The sequence below is a fragment of the Aythya fuligula genome, chromosome 16 (genome assembly GCF_009819795.1).
Source record: "Aythya fuligula isolate bAytFul2 chromosome 16, bAytFul2.pri, whole genome shotgun sequence".
In the NCBI taxonomy this organism is placed as follows: Eukaryota; Metazoa; Chordata; class Aves; order Anseriformes; family Anatidae; genus Aythya; species Aythya fuligula.
In genome coordinates, this window is record NC_045574.1 from 4,040,302 (window position 1) to 4,064,205 (window position 23,904).

Genomic DNA, 23,904 nt, shown 5'->3' on the forward strand with positions numbered 1-23,904 from the left:
TACTGCTGAGAGAAACAGGTCTCCTCTCAATCTCTCACAACCATCAGCCGTATCGCCCTCAAAAGCAGCAACCTGTCTGACTTTCTAGGGCTCTGGCATAGACAAAGTTGTCAAAAGGGCCACGTGTGTTTTGCCAGGGCCTCTGAGCCTGCCACCCTGGAGCCTTCTCCTTTGGCTGTTTCTGCAGTTCATCTTTGTCTTGATCTTGTGCCTTTATCCTGTGAATTCATCTGGAAGTTGTTTGGTAGGTCAGTGAAATTAATGCATTTATGTTCTACCATTTTAGTGGAAGTTGACTTCTTATTCATGAGAGTCAAATTTATATCCATCCTAAGAACAGGGCAAAGAAGTATTAGGATCCCTATTCACCTGTTAGAGTGGTTTTGCTTCTCAATGACCTATCAAGAAATAATTGAAAGAGGAACATTCACGAGTTGCGAAGTTCGTAAGGACCCAAAAGACACCCTAGTGACACTTGAATTTGTCCAGTTACGTAACTGTAAATGTGGAGTAACTCCATTTTCTCTAGATTCCACGCTAGTTCACCAAGAATAGAATTTGACCACAAATGGAAAGATTTCAACAGAGGTTTAACTTAGTGTTAAAGTAGAGGACATTTTAGCATATAGGTGCTACTAGCTAGTTGCAGTTATTGCCACAGCCTTTCCATGTTTCCCAGGAATATCAAAAAAGTTCTGTCTGCGCTGTTTTACTGTTATTTCCTCACAACCAGTCAGCACCATTGCCTGAAAAATGCGGTCCCCATTTCACCATTACAATTTTGTCTTTTTCCTGCAGGCAGTATATGGTCAGAACATTTCCTGCCTTAATTATATTTTGAGATGTGTGCCTTTAAAAAAAAACTTGAATCACCTTCAGAGCCCTATATTACCCCTTTTTACAACTGCACCACAATGTTGCTTTAGGTAGTCAGCTGAGGATTACTCTGCAACAGAGAAAGTAAAGCTGTTCTTAAGCAGTCTCTTTGCCTTCCTTTGGTGGCTTCTGTGGATCATGGGTTACAGGAGGTTGACTCAGGAAAAGTGAAGAGGCTGCAGGTAACCTAAGCCTGAGGTTGAAGTGAAATTCAGCAGCAGCAGAAGCAAGTGGCAGTGGGCTGCAAAGATTTAATAAAGCAGAGGTGCACCACACAGCATATCACAGCACAGGGAAGCCAGAGGTGTCATCAGGCAAACTTACGTGTTCATAGCACCTCACTGAAGCACTGAATGGAGATTTGAGCTCAGGATGCAGAAATCGTGGAACTATCTCTAGTGCTGCACCCAAAACTGTTTGCAGAGAGCTTATTCTTAGCTCCGTGCTTACAGTGTCCCAGGTACCACATCAAGCATGAGCTCTGCTAGCTGGAACATCTCTGTGGTAGAGGGTAACACACAAATAGTTGTACACGATATATACTTCCAGCATCAAGTTGTGCTTGGCAGTATTTGGGTTTGGATTGGCATTTGGCCTGTACGCTGATCTGCAAAACCAGACTCTTTATTTTTCTCCCAAACAACTGTCAGCATGTGAGGGACATTCCAATAAGTCAGGGAAGAAAGCAGGAGAATCCATCAGGGAGCATAAGATGAAGTTTTATTGAGTTTCATGTTTCAAGTTTCACATGAAATAGGGTGTTTTATTATGATTGCAGATGAAAATCCTAAATTGCTAAGGATTGTGTAATTCTTAGCAAAAGCTGATAGAAATTGCTACAGCCTCTTATGAACAGAGAGGTTTGATTTAAGTTTATTTGAAGTGTTGTGAAAATAAGAGCAGCAATATGTATATATAGAGATTTTTTTAATAGAATTGGCTTCCATGCTATGACCTTGTCCTGAAGCAAAATTGAATTCAATGAGTTAACAGTATTGAAAAGCAGGTTCTCAAATAGATCTGTTGGCAGACCTTGAAATACAACCATATGGACTACATCACTTTATTTTTAGCTTCAGTTTCTGGACTTCAGATTTCTTGTTCTTTGAGTAATCCTTGTTTGCATTAGGGTAATTCCTTTTACCCCTTTGTCATCTGCTGCGCTGCCATTTCTTCTTCTTAAGGAACCGTAAATCTCCAACCCCTAACTCTTCTTAACAGTTCTTGATGATATATCTAAGCCACTGAGATTTGAAGTACTCACTGCTTCAATGAGACCATCAGAACTACCCACTTATGAGAAGCTTTTTCCAGCTATTTTGTGCATATTGGATGAATTATTATGGGAGTTTTGTATGGCGACACTTCATTAAAAGCTGCCTACAACATATGGGAACAGATGTTATTCTGACTGAAAGAGAAGGCCATAAAGATCTTTAACACATATAAAGTGGAAATACAAACCCAGGAAGCCCCTGTTCCTCTCTTGTTAAGTCATCGTGCAGGGCTGACTTCATTTTGGGTACTTCAGTCTACCCATCACTAGAAGTTAGTAGCAGATGCTTTGAAATCCTTGGACAGAACTTGCTGTACCAATGGAGTAGGCTAAGTCCTCATGGTTTTGTGATAGGAAAAGAGAGATGGAAAATTGGAGTTCCCGTCCTGATATGCTCCTTACACCACTGTCACCGTGGTGAGGCATGAGTATTCTGAAATACTCTGTATTTACACCAGTACAAATGTTGCCTGGATTTTCTACACAATCGCTCTCTCTGACACATTGCATGCAAGTTTAATGCATTGTAAGATACAATGTGCTGTATAACAAAACAACCCATCCACCTCTGAAAGTTTTTTTTTTTTTTATTTTCTTAGATGAAGCTATAAAACATAGGCAGCATTGCATCTGCTTTAAAGGAGGTTTTGCATTTAATGACAGACACTTCTTTTACAACAGTATTTTCCATTGCAGCAACGCTTATCAAGGCTTTATTATTTCTTCAGCAGGAAAAGGAGTGGAAATGTTTTATTTTCTGTGTGCAGTTGTTTTTTGTTGTTTTCTGTTTGTTTGCTTTTTTCCTTCTGCTGAGCTGGGCAATGGTTGCAGACTGAAATTTAATCAAGAGTGCTAACAGACCATAGAAGTGTTTCTGGAAATTAGTAGATTCATGTATATATTGCAAATGCTGTTTAATGTTATTTATAAGAAAAGGCACTCAATAGCAAATACATTGCTTTCCTTTGTCCCTGATCTGGCCAGAGTACTTCAACTCCCATTGTAATTTCATACAAGCTTTAATTGTGGTGGTGGTTTCAGCTGGGAGTTTCTCTTCATGGGACAGATTCCGTCCAAGTTAGCAAGCTGAATTTATACTTGTATTTTCTGAAATAACAGTTTGTGTTGAATTTATTCCCACCGCCTGTAGGACATTTGAAAAGAAGTAAAACATTGAATTTATTTATGAGTATGCCGTTGTATAAATACCTACATGCCTAAAGATTTCCATATATTTCCCTGGATGGTGGGATCTGCCTGCACAGGTCATCTTGCTAAATCAGAATGTTAAGAAATTGTTTTTCTCATTAGATACTGGAAGAACAAAGTCATAAATCAGTGGCCATGGCCTAATTAAAGCAAATTTTAAAAGAAAATTCAGGAAGTATGTTAGCATTTATTTAAACATGTCTGTGAGGTGAGTGCAAACTTCAGCTTTGCAGAGGGCTGTGCTTGCTGACTGTTTATATCAGTATATTCTTCTGCATGGCTCTCGTGTACACTTGCCTTGTCCAAAGTTGATATTGTTGTGAGCAAAGCTCTTCCACAAACAGTGATTAATTCGCTCAAGTAAAGCTTAGAGAGTGTAGCCCTCCATTTTCCCTGACGCAGAGTTTGTATATGCAGAGGTACAACTGTTCAGATCATCTTTGGACTTATACCTACATTGCAGCCCTTTCTCATGTCAAGTAGCGTTTGCCTTGTAAGCAGCAGTGGCGCAGTCCTCACAGCCTCTGCCTTGGTGAATTCCTTCTACTCAGGCTTTGCCATGGTGCACACTAAAGAAGAACAGGCAAAACTGACTTTGTGCTTTCCATTGTGGAGGGTTTGCCCTTACAGAGGCTGTGAGAACCAGTGAACTGCCTGTGCCCTTAGAGCAGAGGCAATTTCTGAGCTTTGCTCTACAGGAGGCAGAAAGGGAGCGTGCGATGTGCTGTGGTTTTAAGCATGAAGGTGACAGTGCAGAGTGCAGGAAAGGGAGAGACACCCACCTGCCTGGCTGTCAGAAGATTTCACAGCCTACCTGCCCAACCTGCCTGAGTGCTGGGCAGTTTCTGTGGTGTATAGTTGTCCCAAAGTCTAAAATGAACTCCTTTTCCTGTAATATAAGCCCATTACCTTTTCCCCCAGCCCCTATAGACTGGGAGAACTTTCCTGTGGTATCCTCTCATGGATTTGAAGATTTGTCAGCTCTATTCCATCATCTTTGCTCTAGATGAAAGAACCATGCTTCTTTTGGCCTTTGCTTGTAGGTCACGTTTTCTAGATTTACCTTTCATGTTCTGCTTTTGTGTATGTACCTTTAGTACACATCTTTTTGAAGTGCAGAACTGGATGCTGTACTGCAACGGGGGCTTTACCGCTCCTGCATCAGAGCAAAAGGATTATCTGTGTCCTGCAGACCACACAGCCACGTATAATCCCTGCCTTATTTTCGCACCAACATGAAACTGTTCTTTCAAGCTGAGCGTATGATCTAGTACAGATCAAGGGGGCAGAGATCCTTTTCAGTAGATCTGCTGTTTAACTAGGGCTCTTAACTGGGTATTTGCATGGTTGGGCTCTGCCCTACATTTGTGCAGGTTCCATAATAAATAGTGTGTGTACTCCCAGCAGGCTGCTGCTCACAAATATCTAATAGGAATTGTATTTTGTAGCTTTCTTAAATTGCTTATTTGAAATGAGGGCAATATGCAATTTTTGTCTGTAGGAGGAAATTTCATGTTTAACTTACATACTCTATACCTAATGTCTAAATTACCTGTGCATGCAAATCTACATTATAGTATATATAATCCATCCTTGTGAAACATCTAAAATTAAATCTGTCAGCGTACACGTACCAGAGCTTTTTAGGAGTGGCAGTTACAGATTTAACATTCACGCATGTAAAATTGATATAAAAATTTAGAGAAGAGCTGCTTTTAAAAATATAATCCTTAAAGTTTACCCAAGCCTCTGCAAAACTGGAATCTGATCCTATGAATTCTTCTAACTGAAAATATTCCTTGAGTTTTCTGATCAATGCCTATGGTAATAAATGCTTTTAGCTTGATACTAAGTTTGAATTCCTTGACTGTTAAACTGGAAGCCCCACAGTTTTAATATAGTGTTTCAGCATTTTATATATATTCACTGATGAGTAGAAGTTTCAAAAATAGCTAAATCAAATCTCCATCGTAATTTTTTTTCTAAATTTGCATTTAGTTTAGGTTCACTGCTAATAGCTCTTGTCCTTGCTTTAGTTGGGTCAGCTTCAACTGCCTGATTATGCAGCTGGTTTCATTTTTTTTTTTTTTTATTCTGCTTTGAGCATCTTTCTGTCTCATCACTCCTTTGTGTGTATAATGCCCATAACCATCATCTCTGCATTTACAAACCCTCTTGAACTGAAAAGGGCAACCCAGTAAACCCCATCCATGGATTCTTGTTTTCTTCTTGGCACATTTTCCTTACGCTTAAATGTAAACCAGCCATTAATACTGCCGTACTCACATTTTGACATTTCAGTCTCTTCACCCTATGTTGATTGTATCAGACTCTTCTTCCAAGTATCTGCCCAGTCCTTTATTTCTTCCCCTTTTCAACTGCATAATGCATGAGACAGAAAGTGTCTTCTCGGTGCCTGGTGACAGACTGTGCTGGTTACATGCTCGAGGCAGCCTGCAGCTGGCCTGTGATTGACACTAATGCACTGATAGCAGTTTCCTCGGGATGTTGCCGTTGTTGTGTTTAGGGGAAGCTGGTCAGTAAGGAGAGCAGGAGCCGTGTCACTGATGCAGCTTGTCAGTGATTCACAGAGATCTCTTGAAGTGCCCTATTTTTGGAAACAGCATTTTCAGATAAATGCTTTTCCAATTCCAAAGACATTTTGACATGCTGGCAAATAAACCTCTACCTAGCCGTGGGTTTAAGTCACATCCCTAACATTCTAGAAAGTGCTAGTCATTTGATTTTATAATCCTTTCTATGAATTATAAAGATGGTAAGGACCAAATAGGCTTAGTCCTGTGCTGCCACTCTATCCAGACACGTAACTGAGACAGAAAAGGCACATTTAGAAACTGAGAGCCCCTTGATGTGTCTGGCAAGCTTAGCTCTGAAATCCTCAAAAGAGATCTGTCTTCCTTTTCCCTCTAAATTTAGATGAAGAATTTTTACATTCTTGGAAGAGAGAGGAAGAAAGGTGGAAACTGATAACGCCATGTCGAAAGCAAATTGTAGCGCTGTCAGATGCCAAACAGTTTTCCGTGTGGCTTCTTCTGTGCACTTCTCTCTGAACTTGCATCAGCTTCAGCTGGTCCACCTGTGGGCAGCCTGCGCAGAGAGGCTGCCGTTTGTGCGTGCGAGTTAGGTCGAGAACTTTAAACTCATGTCACCTTTTCTTTTTAGGCATTCAAGCCAATGTTTTAGGGGCCTCTCTGTCTTCTACAGGACCAGGTAGAACTGCTTTGCACAGGGCTTTTGTAAGCAGGCCTTCGGGGACTCATGGGCTTGGGTTTGGGGTGATTTTTTTCCTGCGTAGAACATGCAGAAATGTTATTGCTTGTCCACTGAAAGAGAAGAGGAGTTTGCCAGCTCCAGCTCTTTGTAGCTTATTGGCATTTCTGAAAAGAAACCGAGCAATGGGACTTAGAGGTAATTACTGCCACAAATAATTTAATCTGGATTTAATAAGGAAGTCACCCTTTTTGACTTGCTATTTTTAAACATCAGTAGTGGTAGTGTGTAATGGCTCACCCCAGCAGTCCAGAGTGCTTGTTATTAAGGACTTGTGCATTTTGGATTAGTGCTTCCCACTGAGAAATTTTAACTCCTGTTGCCAAAGAATTCACATAGCCATGTATGATTAGCAAATCTAAAGGATTAAAATAACTGCATAGCAGGGTTAATACACTCCAAGACTATTGTTGTTACCTCAGGTACCACAGCACAAAAAAAGGGGGCTCACATGGCTGTAGCTCATAGCTAATAAATCTGGCTGTGCTAGCATTGCTATGTACTGGAAGCAAAGCTTTTAACATCATTAAACACCAGCTTTTTGCTTCATCATTCAAAGCCGGTTCCTCTGTTTGCATCTTCATCTACAGAAGTGGATACATCATGGAGATTTTGTGAGATCTAAATATGCACTCTATAATTACATACCCAAGTTGAATAGCTGTGAGTTGGAACTGAAAGCGCAATGCTGAACCTCAACTGGCTGAGCAGATGAGAGAGATGTGTTTGTTCAGAAGTTTGCAGCAGACATTAGACATTTCTCCACAATTTTGTGCTCTCCTGGTCTGGATTATGCAGCTTGCCTTAAGATAGTCATTTCCTCCAGACACGGACAAAGGTTTTAGTTCTCTGACCTTTCCTTGCAAATGAGTGTTGCTGGCCCAGCTGCCCCACCTCGTGAAGGGCTGGGGCTCAGCTGTGTGCTTGAACTTGCTAGTAAATGCCACTCTGACATGTGCTGTGAATAAATAAAGCCTGTTGAAATATGTTGCAAGGAATATCCTTTTAAGAGTCTAATGAAGTTTAAAAGATGGGTAGTACTTACCGTAAGCATGTCATCTCAGTGAAGAAAAAACCTCTTTGCAAAATGATTTAGATGTTAGGTGTTTTTTTTTCCTTGAGTTAGGGGGGAAAAGAGGAAACTAAAACTCCTACTTACAGTAATCTATTTTTCTCCCTTTTATTTTGTTTTATTTTCTTATATACAGAAGCCATGTAAGCAAAGTTCTTTGCTGGTTCCAGGGATTTGTGTGATATTTTTGCAAGGTGCGGGTTGCAGAATGTCACACATTCATTTTTAAACAGTTTTGCTCTCTGATATGAATGAAGCACAGGGCGGCCAAATGTCAATGAGAGCTTAGCAGCTCACTTTTTCTGCTTCTCTCCATTTCCTTATTATTAGCTGTGTTTGCAAAAGAGGAGCCTCGTTCTTGGCTTTGTTACTGTTTTTGGAGCTGGCACTGTTTCTACTTTCACCAATGTTTTTGAATCGTACAGTCACAGAATGGTTTGGGTTGGAAGGGACCTTAAAGATCATCCAATTCCAACCCCCCTGCCATAGGCAGGGACTCCTCCCACCAGACCAGGTTGCTCAAAGTCCCATCCAACCTAACCTTAAACACTTCCAGGGATGGGACAACACTTCAGGGACTGGGCAGACACTTCCAGGGATGGGGCATTTTGAGTTCTCTACAAAATAAGAAGAGGCCCAGTACACACAGAGGCGTCTCCGGGCATAGCCATTTTTCAAATTACTTCAACCTTTAACTTGCCCCACTCTTCCTCTGACTGTCAATCCTCAGTGCAGTTTGGGTGTTTGTCAAAATCTAGTACAGACTGCTGCCCTCAGTGCCCTGCTCGGGGACAGGGCAGGACTCCTGCTCCAGCCACCAGGTTGTGCACAGGGTCAGGCCGCACTCTTCACCGGAGCCGTCAGAGAAAGTCCCAGGTGTAGGTGGCCCCGTGGGATGGATGCAGACATCCCGTGTACCTCCTAGCGAGCCATTCTGATCACTGCCTTCGCCCAGTGTCCTCTGCTCTTCCTGGAGCAGATGTCGCCTGCTCCAGGGGCTTTCCTTATGCCACCCTCTTCAATGGTGACTTGTGCTCCTACTGCTGGGGTGATGCAGGCTTGTGCACAATAAGCTACTGGGAGGGACAGCTAGGCTCACGGACTGGCATCACCGTTTATTGTACTCCACATCACTTATATTAAAAAGCTGTGGGGTTTTCTCTCGTGCGGTTTGCCACGTGCCCTGCATGTCTGTCCAAGTGGGATAATTGTGATTTTTCAAGATATTTTCTCATTGTTTTCTTTCTAATGAGGGAAAACTGACCTTGATTTCTCCCCTCTTCAAAACACCCTAAAGGAAGCTAGCCAAGAAGCAGAAGGAGACTCAGACCAGCACACAGAGGGAGATGGGTCCCGTGGCTACTTCAGACAAGACCTCTGCCAAACTCAGTGCTGTTCACAATGAAGAAGCTTTCTCTTCCAGCTGCCAAGATGTTAATGGATTCAGTAAGTTTAACTTGCTTGCAGTGGATATGTCCCCTTTGGAGAGCTCTAGGTTCTTGAAAGGACCTATTCCTATGGGCACAATACTGAGGAGCTAGGAGTGACAGTGTGAGGGTTCATTGTGAAAGCTCGCTAGAAATCAGTTGTCTGAAATTCTCTCGCACTGCCCCTACCTTAACTCTCAGATGGGTGGATAGCATTCCTTCTCACTCTAAATCTACCAAGATTAAAGTCTGTTTTAAAAACTACGTCAGACATTCAAAAAGACATGTGATCATTTGTTCTTCAGAAATACAGATATAGTTTTTCCTTTGTGAGTAGAAGAGTCGAATTACATTACTTAGCAGATTTCTAGGGTGGAAGTAATATTTTCTGTATGAAGTTGTTATGAAAGAAAGCATGGTCTCATGGTCAGAGAACTGAAATGGAAAGACAGCATTTCTTCTTTTGCCTGTGTTCTCACTTTATTTTTCACATCACTTCCATAAAAATAATTGTAGTTAATATTTGTAAAACATGCAGACCTCTGTAGCTGGAAGACTTCTGTGGGAAAAAACAGCACAAAGTTATAATTTAGCCTTGCTAGATCCAGATTGAGTGCATGGTGGATTGCATGGTGGATTTGTAAACTTTTTGGTATTAAATAAATTTTAACTTAGACACTATGGGAATGTCACTCCTTCTTTTGACACTTAGCCTATAGTTTGAAGAGGGACCAGCTTTAAAACCAAAATATGTGCTAGAACTCTTCTGTCATTTTTAAGCATCTGTAGTGAAGTGTTTTTCCCCTAATTACTAACAAGGATTTGCCTGTGATAAAAAAAGTTTTTTATCATTTAAACCTTGCTTTGCAATCTCAGATTGATTGGGACAGGCTGAGTGAATTTTTCTTTTCCCTCTGTAGGTCATGTCAAATTCCATCTGCATGCATTGCTACTGTCACTCTGTGTAATGTACCTGTGAGATGGATAAATAGGTGTTTGGGACCGTCAAGGCTAGCAGTGAACACTTCTCTCTGATATTAAATTGACTTGAGTCAAGATCTAATTTTCTCAGGTGCTGAGTAGCTATATCTTCTAAAGAAGACAGCACGAGTTGTCAGTGGCTCATATCTTTGAAAGACAGGATAGCAGAGGCCAGCATTGTAACAGGCAGCCTAGAAACAGCAGAGGTAGCTTGTTTGAAATGTATGGGGAAAAAGAAGTTTTTCACACTTCCTTCAGATTTTGGCTTTTTGAAATGTTTTTTTCCACCAGAAAATAAGAGAAGAGTTGAGCCTATACTGTGACCTCATTTTTTTTTTCTTGGTATTTTGAGAGTCTAATTAAAACAGCTGAGTCACTTAGTTGAAATGGCAACTCTAGAAAAAAAATTATCTAATTTTGTAAAAAAAAAAAAAAAAAAAAAAAGTGTACCTTCAGTTGTTTTTTTTTTTTTTAAATTCAGAAAGTCCTTTGCTTGTCTGACATCATTGCAGATTTTATCACCACCTCCTTCTGTAACACAAGCCTGTAACACAGTCATGGGCTGATTCTTTTCTTTTTTTCTTCTTTATATCCATGAGAAATAATTACCAATAAGCTTTTATGATTTCTCCACATTTTTTTCCGCCAAGTCCAGGATGCCGAGGTGTTGGAGGTAAGTTCTCTTCGGTGCAGTAGCGTGCACATGCTGATACAGGAATTTCATGGGTTTGGCACTTATGATATAGATAGGAGGAAAAAAAAAAAAAAGAGTAACAGCCTTTCTTTTCAAAAAAAATTGCCTTAATGGAGTTTAATACCTGAGGGTTTCTATACAGGCCTACTGTAACTTTTGAATAACGTAATAGGATTACTTTGATTACTTTGTAACCTTTCTGCTAACTAATAGAGTTTTACAAGGGGTTATTCATCTTAGCTTTTGAAATCAGCTCTCTCAAATTCCTTCTTAAATTTTCTTTTTCCTCACAACAGGAAATAGTGTTTGTGAATATCTCATGACAGGGAGTCGTCCTCTCCATCTAGACCTCGGCTATGAGAGTCCAAGTTTGCTGTAGCAGTAACATGGAAAAAAAAAACAACTTTGCTGTTAGTAAAAATGCGTATTCCTTCACCTACTCTATCTCAGTGCTTTAGAGGGAATGTCTTTCTAAATTTTCAGTGTCAGCTCTTGCAAATAATGCCATCCATAAAGTCAGACTGAAATGGGGTCTGTAGAGGCCAGTGCACTGCAGCAGGAGCACACAGTCCTGTTGGCAATTTGCAGATCTGAATATTGTCACTTGACAGAGATGTCTGCTGTTGTTAAATGTAATTATGTCCTGGGAGATCTGGAGCATCTGGGCAGTCCCAAGCACAAACAGAGGCTGGGTGGAGAATGCATGGAGAGCAGCCCTGAGGAGAAGGACCTGGGGCTGTGGGTTGATCAGAGGGCTGGAGCACCTCTGCTGTGAAGGCAGCCTGAGGGAGTGGGGTTGGGCAGCCTGGAGAGGAGAAGGCTCTGGGGAGACCTGATAGTGGCCTGCTAAAGGGGGCCTACACGAAAACAGCAGAAGGGTGCTTTACAAGGACATGTAGTGGCAGGACAAGGGGTAATGGTTTTAAACTGGAAGAGGATAGTTTTGGATTAGATATAGGGAAGAAATTCTTTACTCTGAGGGTGGCGAGGCCTTGCCCAGTCTGCCCCGAGGAGCTGTGGGTGCCCCATCCCTGGGGGTGCCCAAGGCCAGGCTGGGGGGGGCTGGGGCCCTGCCCATGGCAGGGGGTGGCATTGGGTGCACTTTAAGGTCCCTTCCCACCCAAACCATTCTGTGAACTGTGCTGGAGCAGTGAGACATCAGGTCTTGCTGAAAAGTGTAACAGAAATAGGCCCTTGTCTTTTCTGGCCCAAAGGGAAGAAGCTCTTTATCCCTCTGTCTGTCCCACACTGACAGCTCTTATCCAGGCAGAATTCTTGGTGGTACTTGTAAGAGTTTTGACTGGAGAGATTTTATGGACTCAGCCTGTGTATCTGCTGTGATACAGAATCAGAATAAGTATTTGCTGAAAGATAAATTAGTCCAGCATTATTCCAGCTCATCTAGTTTTACCAAAGGGTCATGTGAAGGTGAATTGTTCATTTTTCTCGAATACTGTGCTGCCTTTTTTTTTTTTTTAATATAGATATATATCCTAAATCCATTACAAATAAACGATGGTATTTGCAATATTTGAGACTGCTGCTCAGTTTGCAGGAGGGTTTGGAAAGCAGTGTCATTTTCCTTGGAGTGGCACAGCACAGTCACATGCAGGCACTGACTCAGTGCAGGGTTATTGTGAAACGAGGTGACAAATGGGAGACAAGGTGGACCTAAAATTATCCACCAGCATCTGTGTGCTGACCAGAAGGGTGTGCAAGGGGTTGTTATTGCACATAAATTCTGTGCAATTTGGCAGCCCATCTGTGTGATGGGAGAAGCAGTAGTATATCATCTCAGCAACGATGTGCTAATATGTCCTGCACAGAGGAACTGCTCTTCCAGCTTTGCAATGATAAAATGCCATGGGTAGGGCTGCAGATAACAGAGATCAGGCAGATCCTCTCTAGGGAGAATGCTACATCACCAGCATCACCAGCTTGACATCCTTGGGAGCTTGGTGTCAGGAACTATTTGATTCTGAGGATTTGATCTCTTAAAATGCATCCAGTTTTGCTAGAGACTGGTTACAGGGGTATGTTTAACTTTTGTGACATCTCAGTTTGGGAGAAGACTGCTTTCCAAATAATCTAAAGGAGTGACTTCGATACAGATTGTTAGATAGGTAGCCTTAACATTACTGTCAGGGGCACAGTGTGAAGACAGCATTTAGGAAGCTGTAGGGAACTGAGATCTGCATTAGGGAGCACTATTATATCCTTACCAAGTCACTGTGCTCTTACTAGCAAAAACAAGAGGAAAACGTAGATAAGTGGCACTCAGCTTTTTAATTATCATATTTAACCAAGAACCATCTAAATTCACACCTCTCCATATCCCACATCCTTTTGCAGTGAATCAAATGCAAAGGCCTTAAAGATTTGTTCTAAGTCAAAACAGTTGCATCAAGATCAGTTGTTGTTACTCCATAGATAATTTTTTCATTCTCGGGTAGGAAGCCTGCTAAATGCAGTCCAAGAACCTGGAGTATCATGACCATGAGACATTTTCTTTAGCCAAAAAAATCTAAAATAAAGAGTAATAAAGCCAAATTTCATCATTTAAAAATTTAAAATAAAAAAAGGCAAAATACCAAAATCCTTTTTTTTTTTTTTTTTTTTTTTTTTTTTTGTGACAGTTTGGATTGTTTGCAGGGTTGGTTTCTTTACAAACTCTTTTAAAAAAAAAAAAAAAAAAAAAAGTAGGGAAAGTAGGGAGAATCATTTCCAGAACAGGGAGGAGCTTCCACCATTCTACATTACTAGAGGGAGCTGTATGGGCTCCTATGCCATTCCAGATTGTGTAGAGGGAATTTTAAATGAAGTCTTAATATCTACCCTGATGTGAAATCGTGTCTGGAAGTGCATGCGCTAGTTCTGGTGGGAACCTCTGGTGCGGTGGTGGCCCAGGGTGTGCATCTCGTTACACAAGCCACTACTGATTTTGAAAATGAGCTCTTTGGAAGTCTAAATTTGCCTCTCTGTCTCACAGGTATTGTTCATTTCAGAAACCTCAATTGGTAACAATTTAAATCAAATTCACTGGAGTGAGGCATCTACCTTCAGATTCCCAAGTAATTTGTAATTTGCAATTCCTGGAAAAGCAGGGTTGGCCCCATAAGTTCTTTTTTCTCCCAAACTCCAGAAAATTCCAATACTGCTCCAAGTCCTGACTGTTGTCTTGCTCTGTGACCCAGGGCAACCGAATTGCTCTTCATAGGCCTTATCTGCACATCTGCAAAGTGGCCATGTTCCAAGTACGGGAGAGGAGAGGGTCTGATTTAGACTAACAAACATGGAAGAAAGTGAAAGAGGTCCCAAATGAGAGATGTGTTATGGACTGAAGGCAGACTAAGCTATGAGAAATTTGATTATCTTAATGTGTTTTCAAATGGTTTAAGCTTGAAAATATAGCAGGAGAATGCAAAACCAGAGCAAGTTCATTTACTAGATGATTACAAAGTGCTTAGGAGGTAATTCTGCAGACCTTATGAAACTTCCTAGAGTAGTGACTCCTTTCATTCACTTCATAGAAGGACTTGAAATTTTTAAGAGGTGGTTTTTTTTATTTTCTAGAGATAAAAAGGAAAAAAGCTTCTGAAATTACTTTGATATGTATACTGAGTTTTATCTACTTATTTTGGATTATGGAATAGTTTTTCCTCTGTTATCTATTGTCATCTTTCTGATGTACTGAGATTTGTACTAGCTTGTTTCCCAACATTTTGAGGAGATAAATGTAAGTTTAGGAATAAAAGCAGAATGATAATAGAAGAATATGCATTCAGAAATGATTGATTACCACAAGAATGTATGTGTATGCTATTGCAGATATAAAATAACCTCATAAATTTACTAGCAAGAAAGGAATCTACTGTGAAGATGTGGAGCCCTGCCTCTGTTCCATAAATAGTTGATTAATATGGGAATAATTTGTGGATTTTTGTCCAGAGAAAGCTAATGCTTTAATGGGAGAAAGTTGGTCTTGCTAAAAGAACCTGTCTCTCAGAGGAAAATATTATAGGATTTGCTATGAAGTTTTCTGGGTTGAAGAACAATTCCCTTGTTATCTTATATGGTTTTAACAAAGAATTTGCTACCCTACCTGTGTATTTTTGCGGTACTAGTGTACATTGTGTTTGAGCAGGCTTATTTTACTGTTATTAATGCATTTGATTCTCTGTAGTTTGTATTTTGGGTGTTCTTTTTAAAGATCTTTCTCCTAGATGTTCCTTTGGTTTAAAAAAAAAAAAAAAGAAAAAAAAAGAAAAGGTATATATAGGATATAGTCCTATACATGTATCCTGTGTAGGAACACATTGATTTACAATAACTATAATATTATATTCGGGGTCTGGAGTGCTTATATTAAAGAAAATCCATCATTATGACATTGTAATAAATGTAATATGCATGTTGAGATGAAAAATATAATTCATTTTGATAAGTGTTTTATATCCCATATTACTGTGTTCTTTGAGGAACATTCTCCCTGTTCTTTCTCTCTCTTAATATATGTCTAAAGTCTTTTCCTTATGTCTTTCCTACCTAGCATCACCCTCTCCTTGTTCATTTTCTGTCCAAAGCAAAACCCTTCAGAGCAAATCTTTGTTGAATTCCTACTACTCAGGTACTAGTGCCAGACTTTTTTTTCATTTCTAAATTTTCTTTGCTTTTGTACATTTCCCAATATGACCTATAGACTGAATCTTCAGAGTGTTAGATACGGCTAACCTTGTTTTCATTTTTTTGTAATTTTTTTTTCCTATTGATCTTCTGTTGATTTTCAATGATCCGTGTCGTGTGGGTGAACGGAATTCCATCTCAAAGTATCATCAGACACTGTTCCATCGACCACGCTGTTAGGTAAGAAGCCAGGTATGGTGTACTGCACTTCATTGGAGAGAAAACACACTCATTGCATCTTGATAATTTAGAGAATGCTACAGAGTGGCTGGGCTCCAAAATCATAATTAATGCTGCAGTCATGTGTTCTGTTAATTGGGAAGCCTTTTGTTTCACTTGTGCTTTCTTGTTGTTATTAATTGATTTTTATTTAATCTTTTAAAGGAAAAAACAGTTCAAAGTATAAGAATTTATTTGGAGAAATCAGAGGCTGAGTTTGGGCAAGTGGCCCCACCTTATTCTGCTTATGCTTAGAATTAAATTTTAAATGTTCAAGCAGTCTGGTATAGATTTGAGAGGATAATAAAAGGCAGGTTCTGAAAGGTGGAGGCTGTGCTGTGGCTGCTGGTAACTTTAGAGGAAGATGTTAGTGTTCAGCATCTCTGAAAATTATCTCTTCTTGTCCAGGAGATAAATAAAGCATAGAGTGTGGAGCTCTTAGCTTTGGGATTTTTAGAAATAAAATGTTTTTACATTAAGTTAACAGAGAGAGCAAAATTGGCAGAAACTGTAAGCTGATAAAAGAAGTTATTCAGAAACTTATTGGAGGTGTACCCTTGAAAGTGAGTAATAACAACCTACAACTTCAGGCTCTCCCTGGAGGATGCTGCCTGTATGTGGAATTTGAAGAAGGCAATTCCTCTGCTATGAATCAGAAAGATGATGTGTAGTTGATCAGAATCTAACCAGTGGTATTTATCAGACCTGTCATTTTGGATTATCTACAGTAAATGTTCACTTCCAGACACAGTAATCTACCGTGTCTGCTTTAAACATTACTCTGAGCACACTGAAGGCCCATAGTTAGACCAGGAAGGAATTACAACCAAGCACTTAAGTGCCTTGGTTTGCAGACTAACAGCCAGGCCAGAGAGGCTCAGAGGGTCTGCCACGATACGTGCATTTATCCTGTTGTATATCAACGTGCCCGATGGCAATGAGTGAGCCCTCTTTTGAAGCAGTAGAGAAAAAGAGCCTTCTTTTCTAGAAGGTTTGTTCTTGTTCCCCAGAGACTCAGTGCTGTCAACAGAGAAGTCTAAGGGCAGATTAATCTTTTGGCTATACTTTCGAAGCAGGGCCCAGACCTGCAGTTTGCTGGAAGATGTCAAATTGCTCTCATCCCAGCACTCAGCATCTGTGAAAATGGGGACCCTTATGTGAGAGAGACATTTTCACCCCTATGCCCTGATAGTGAACCAAATGGCTCTAGGAGTGAGACAGATTCAACTATACCTCTTACAGGGAAAAAAGAAAAATCCCAAAGCTTTCAAACCCCAACATTTTAGGGAAAGTGGGGGGGTGGGGAATAAGAATTAAAGTAGTCTTATGCTTATGTATTCAAAACTCTTTCAAACTTATCATCTTCTAACCACTACCTCTGAGCTGAGCAAGGATTAATATCCCTGTTTTTACACACGGGAAGTTAAGCAGAGTGCATTTCCAAGACATGATTTACACAGACTGGTCGCCCCCTCAGTCAGTTGCATCTGACTATAAAAGCCAAAGGTCCTGTGAAACAGCCCATAGCACTGAAGAAATTTCTATCCTATGACTTGAAGGCAAGTGAAAACTATGGCATTCTGGCTTCTCAGACAGATTCACCAGACATTGGGTGATGCTGTATGAGAAAAATAAGTTTAATTTTTTGACGTTTATTAATATTCATTCCTGGGAAAGCAAAAGATTTAAAAAGGGCATCAGTCATCCCACCACCAATATCTGTCTTTGGGCATTACCTGCAGTTCAGTGCTATTTGTTCCATCTGTTATGCCTTCTGCTAATAAATGTTCTGTATCTGCAATAGTAGATGACTCCCTTGGCTTGGCTGTGACATGATTTGTTGATAATAAGATACAGAGGATTTATTTATTTATTTTGCCTCTACCCTATCTTATGCTTGATTAATACTTTTTTATGTAATGCATGTTTTTAGCTCTGTAATTTTACCTTATAGTTGTAGACATCTCTAGATTTAATGGTTTTCACAAGTATCTTTGCTAGGGAAGTGAATATTTAATACTAAAAAGTGAAGGAGTTAATTTCCCTGGTTTTAATATTTCAGTAAGGCCCATGTTGTACCACTAATGTGAAGTCTGAAGGGGAGATAATACCACAGTGGAGGCTGTTTTGGGAGAAAATGTGCATAGCCAGTGGCTCTCAAAGATATTCAGCATACGTCGTCAGGGCAGGTTCTTCAGGGGAGCCAGCGTGCCTTTCCCTTTATGGTGGTTTTACTCAGGTGGGCAGCTGAGATCCACCACAACCAGTCCCTCACTCCCCCTCCTCAAAGGGAAAGGGGGAGAAAACGCGATGAAAAGGGCCCAAAGGTTGAGATAAGGATGGGGAGATCACTCAACAAGTATCATCATGGGCAAAACAGACTCAGCACAGGGAGATTAAAGAAATTTATTGTTATTGGTCCATCCCCCAGGGGCAAACTGCTCCAGCACAAGTCTCCCATGGGTGGCGGCTCCCCACAGACCCCTGCTCCTGTGTGGGCTCCTCTCCATGGGCTGCAGAATGGAGATCTGCTCCATGGGAGACCCATGGGCTGCAGGGGGACAGCCTGCTCCACCATGGGCTGCAGGGGAACTTCTGGAAACCTGCACCATCATGGTACACCATGGGCTGCAGGGGGACAACCTGCTTCACCACAGTCTGCAGGGGAACTTCAGCAGCTGGAGCACCTCCTGCCCTCCTTCTTCAGTGACCTTGGTGTCTGTAAGCCTGTTTCTCACTCCTCACTCTCCCAGCTGCTATTGAATATTCAGCCTTTGGAGCCGGCTGAAACTGGCCCTTATCTAACATGGGGCAGCTGCTGGGTTCTTCTCACAGAGGCCACTGCTGCAGCCCCCAGCTACCAAAACCTTGCCACATAAACCCACTACACCCTTGTGTCATTTTCATTTCACTTAATCAAGAATATCCTGATAATAAGAGTCCCTGCCCTGCAGAGAGGATGGACTGCGATGCCTCGTAGTTCCTTGCAGATGGGTGAAAGCAGAGAAAGGTCACTGTTGTGACGTCTAGTACAAAATCTGGCTTGCGTTTAGAAAGACAAAAATTTGCTCTGATGTTCACTGTTCTATAGCATGGGTGGGCTTTTGCCCATGCCCACTCATTCTGCTCTGGATTTATCCACAACCTAATGTTTCAAGAACTAAAAAGATATAAAGAAGCTGATATTGGTTCGTTAGCAAGTCTCACATTACTGACATAAATTGCAAGATGAGTGATTTTTACATATTGAAAACTTGAAAACGAGTGGCTTGATCTGTTCAATTGTATCTGTAGCCTACTGGTCCATGTCAGTCCATAAGGGGCTGTGGGAGAGGCTTTCACGTCCAGTCACTGTGCTAATGTTGATGTGCAGCGGAGGAGCATGCCACTGAGGGCTGTTGCTTGAGCTGAGTTTCCCTTAGGTTTCTTTCCGTCTGCATATGATCCCGTGGCTTGGAAAATTCCCCTTTAGTGGCTTCTGTTTTTCTGTGTGCTGTTTTGAAGTTGCCAGTAGCTTTTCAGCTACTGTATTGCTCTGTAAGGTAGGCAGATCTGACAGCATCTTTTCACCTATGAGTCAGGTTTGCTTTGTTGAGGTCCCACAAATCTGAACAGCTGCACAGTTGTACAGGTACTCAGTAGTCCCCAGTTTTAGCCCATGTCACCAAAGCATCTTCCTCACATCTAAAAACAGTGTGTTTTTTCTTCTATACTAAAGAAAAAAAAGTCAATAATTTTTATAAGGTTAGAATATACTTTTGCTAGTATTTATCAAGTGATTCTCTGAAATCTAGAGAAAATTATTTTCTCCAGCCATGTGGCTTCTTCATAACCTGTGAAATGAATGATTTGTTCTGTCAAGAAGGCTTTTGGTTAAGGAACTTGCCTTTTCTAGCTCAGTTGATCTCATAAGACAGATGATGTTTTGACTTTGGCTTGCATGTGGTATATTATAGCTGGATATTTATCATATAATAAAACACTCAAAAAGCAAATTAGTTTACCAGATAGCTCCATATCCCTAGTGGTAGGGGAAGAGAGATTAGTTGTCCTGTAGACGTACTTGGAAGATGTCAAGTAATCAACAGCCATTGCTCTAGTAGAGAGAGATTGGATGTGTGTAATTAAATCCATCACAAACACTGCTCAAAATATAATTTATTTTGTGCAAAGGATGTCTTACTGTGTTACACACTTACCAAGGCTAAGAGAATAAAAATATAAACAGAGGCAATATGCCTGTCATTTCAGTAACAAGTGGAAATCGGGGATATTAAAGTAAAAGTTTTGAAAGAAACTTCCCTACATACTGAAGATTACACATCAGCACAACATTGCTTTCAGTTGTTTGAGGCATTAGGTTAGTTTTCTAATCTGAGGGCAATGACATAATATGTGTCTAGGTATCTCTCAGGCTACCAAAACCAGGTTTATGAAACGAGAATGCCTGTAAAAGGATCCAGAGCTTCAGCCCCAGAGGTGACTCCCAACAGCCTTACTGGGACGCTGCACAGGGGTCTGGCTGTACGCAGCCACTTGCAGGCTGCGACTCTGAATTTCTCAGCTGCTCTTCACGTTATTGCTGACATCTACAGAAAAATGTATCGTTTTTTTGCCATGGAGGGAGATATTTATTTTAGTTGTCTGGGCAGCAACGAAAGTATATAATAGAAGGTGGTGTAGTAGCAGGCAGGCAATAATATCTCACCCTCAGGGCTACTCGCCAAGTGGGGGAAGATGCCACCTTGCCAGCCTCTGCTGGGGCTTTTCTCAGCACACAGCACTCCTTTGTGTTTCTCTTGGCAGAGCAGAACCTCACGGGTGACTTCAGCAAGTTTATGGTTATTTCTCCAGCAAAGGAGAGAGTCACAGAAGTACCATTTCTTGTAAGCAAGGAGAGCTTGTGAATATTAAAAGTGTAGTCAGTGTTGTTAAATTTGATTATCTGCAGTTACACCTCTAACAGATAAGTTGAGATGCCTGAAGAGTTTCACCATCAGGAAGTTATGTGGGAGCCAGTGAATTGTTGATTTAATGTCTTTTGCAAAATTTCAGGGTGTTCTGTGAACTAATAGGCTGGTAATGAAAGTGTCAGCTTCAAGAAAACAAAATACCTGCATTGGCAACGGGCATCTTAGTGTGGGGATAAAGCATGTTGCACTAAGAAGGGTTAACAAACAAGCTGACAAAATATTTTCCTGTTGCAGCTGCTAATATTAGAAAAAAGCCTATTACAAACAGTGTGTTTCCAGCAACATGCAGAATAACTGCTTTGTTTACATCTGCACAAAAAGAACTTGGCAAAATCAGAGATGGGTCTGGGAAGGAACTGGAGCCCTGAACGCTCTGCCCTAATGAGACTTCAGAAGCTCTCAATCAAATTACTTTATCAAAGAGAAACTGGAGAAGTGATTTGATCAGTGCCTACATAGGTCAAGTTTTCAAATACTCAGAGGGCTCTTTAATCTAACAGGAGGTATAATAAGATTCAGTGTCTGGAAACTGAAGCTAAATAAAATCAAGTTGCAATTAAGAAATGTTTAGGCAACAGGGGTAATTAACCATTGCCACAACTTTTAGGGTCAGGATGGAATCACCATCTCTTGCAATCTTTGGGTTTGGATTATTTCTCGATGCTGTAGCCCATCTTTGGTATGCAGTCAGGTGTGGTTTGTGTTCCTATCAACAGAATGAGGACGTATTGCTAGAAATAAGATGGGCACATGAAATATAATCCAAAAAAAACTGATGCATGACTCTGTGTTTACTAGTTTATGAGTATTTCAATTTCAGTTAATTATTTCAAGCATCTTTTCAAAATCAAAACCAAAAACAACTTTTTTCTTGATTTGTTTTTCTCATTGAAAACTCACTAAAGGCACAAGTGCTCTGGAGGCACCAGCAGAACTTCAGCGGAAGGGCAGTTGGTCCTACAACCTCCTCCCTGTTTGCAGAAGATTAGGGTGGATGTGGAAAGGGGACAGACTGGAGGGACTATGGAAGAGTGCTGTGACTTCCCGTCAGTGCAACAACTACAGCAGAATCTGAGGGGTTGAGGGGCTGGTGTTTTTGTTGGCTTTTCCAGTAGTAGCAGTGCCAGAAGGCACGAGATGCCTTTTATTGCTGCAGCCTGCAGGAAAGGCATAGACTGGTTGTAAACATTTGAAGACTCCCGGTTGATTGTCCTGGTGAGAGATGGGTTTGCTGCTACCTCCCCTCCTGCCCTGCGTTTTGAATTGTTCACAAATTGCTGTAAACAGCACATCTTGAGAGAAGGTGTAGGGCCTTGCTTGAGCGCCTCATTAACCATGCTTAGGTTCAGACTTGTGGTGTGATTAGACCGGGAAGGAACAATATGTTTCTTGCATCAGGCTTTATTAGCAGAACATATGAACACTAGACTCGCTTCATACATTGTAATTTATCTCCATAAAAGCCTCTCCAGTATTTTCCTTGTCTAGATAAGATGCTCATGGAAAGAACCAACAGCCCTCCTGAGTTGGTGCAAATTTCTGTGCCGATTTTCTGTGGTTTTCTTTTGGATCATATAGTGCACAGAGGGCATTCAAGATGCTTTTGTTACAGAAATCCATCAGAGGTGATGTTCCCAGTGTCAGCTCCGTGTGCTCTAGGCTTGAGAGCAGGATGACCCAGATTGCGTGACTTGGGTTTTTCTTAGAGAAACACTTGGCTGGGTGAAAGGTGATGCTGCAGACCACACCGCAAGAGCTGTTACGACAATCAGTGGATTTTGTAATATTTCTGTCTGACCCAAGAGACCAGAATCACAGTTGTTGTTGTAAACTTAGAGGCCAGAGTCAGACCCTTCTTTGCTGCTGGGCATCTCCTACTTCCAGATTCAGAACATGGGTGCCTAGTTTAAGGAAGTTATTCTGGAAAGGGGCTGCTTTTCTGGCTTTCACCTCTTCCAAGGATACTGTTGGGAGAAGAGATCCAAATATACCAGAATTAAAGGATCTGAAGAAGATGAATAATATCCCATGAAGGAGCTGACTGATCTGAGCTCCATTTCACAAGTAGCCTGTGCTCTGCGTGTGCCCTGACTGTATTACCACTAGAACCGCACATTAGTTTTAAGACTCCCTCTCGAGTAGGGATATTGTAATGTTTTTTAATTGGGGCTGATAAAAATGTGGCATTACATGTAGGTTCTTCAGAGAAGCCAGTTGTGAAATTGGGTTTGTATTAAACCTAATGATGGAAAATTAAGCATAGTACGTCTGTCGGAAATGGTCCGCAGTAAAAATCTTTTCCTCTCCATTACAGAAGGTTAATAGGGAATAGGGGAGGAAAGATGCACGGGGAAAGCGAATCCAACTAGGGGAATTAATAAGCCTTGAAATTCCCTCTGTTCAGAGTTCTCACACTGTCATTAGTTGGAGCATTAGGGATGATTATACAAATGCTTTGGATGTTACTCTTCCTTAAATCCCAAATTTATTCACATTTTGTATGTGAGGGTTGCTTCGCTAGAACCATAGCTCTATAAATCTTGGAGCGTCCAAGGAATGTGACTATGTTTATGAGAAACTGAGCTTCAGAAATCCTTAAATCCAGTAGCCTGATCTTCAAAGCAGGTGGTCAATTTGATGGTAATTTGTTTCAGAAGAAGCAGGATATGTTCAGCATCCCTGATCATTCAACCACCAGTCTCGTTTATCTCACAGCTTGCCCTGTGGCCGTGTGTCCACTGCTGTCATTCCTTTCTCCTTCTCGTAGTCCTATAACTTCAAAACAGAGCATATGCCTGTCTTGGTATCTTCCCTCCAATATAACAGTAAGCCAGCTAAAGCATTATTTGTCATGTTTTGTCATGTCATTGTTTTGCCATCTGCTGAAAAGGCGCTCTAATGCCCTAATCTGTCTGCTCCTGCCCAATTTTGCAATGAGGGACAGAGCAGAGATCCTGACTGCTTGTGATCGAATCTTCATGGTGATTTCTCAAGGATAGTAATGTTTACAATAGCACACTGGCCATATTTTTGTCTCTAAAAATCACCCTGAAATTGCAACTTGATTTATTCATTCTTTATCCCTTCTAAAGCATGACTGTAGTATTGCTGACAAGGGATAGTGTTCAGGCTTCTTTTCAGTAAGCTTTCTGTACGAAATGAACCTTGTGTATGTGATTGTCATCTTTTTTTTTTTTTTTTTT

At 41.0% G+C, this 23,904-nt stretch overlaps 1 protein-coding gene across 9 annotated transcripts in view; it reads left to right on the top strand.

Moving 5' to 3' along the window:
• Positions 1 to 23,904, top strand: part of PTPRT (protein tyrosine phosphatase receptor type T) — a 446,868-nt gene that overhangs the window by 382,255 nt on the left and 40,709 nt on the right. For 2 of the 9 annotated variants that reach the window (XM_032198172.1, XM_032198175.1), the window contains exons 16-20: positions 6,545 to 6,592; positions 9,022 to 9,170; positions 10,788 to 10,805; positions 15,376 to 15,453; positions 15,654 to 15,701. In XM_032198172.1, the coding sequence (XP_032054063.1) occupies positions 6,545 to 6,592; positions 9,022 to 9,170; positions 10,788 to 10,805; positions 15,376 to 15,453; positions 15,654 to 15,701 (341 nt within the window). The remainder of the gene's footprint in view (positions 1 to 6,544; positions 6,593 to 9,021; positions 9,171 to 10,787; positions 10,806 to 15,375; positions 15,454 to 15,653; positions 15,702 to 23,904) is intronic. The other 7 variants (XM_032198174.1, XM_032198177.1, XM_032198176.1 and 4 more) reach the window with 5 other exon arrangements.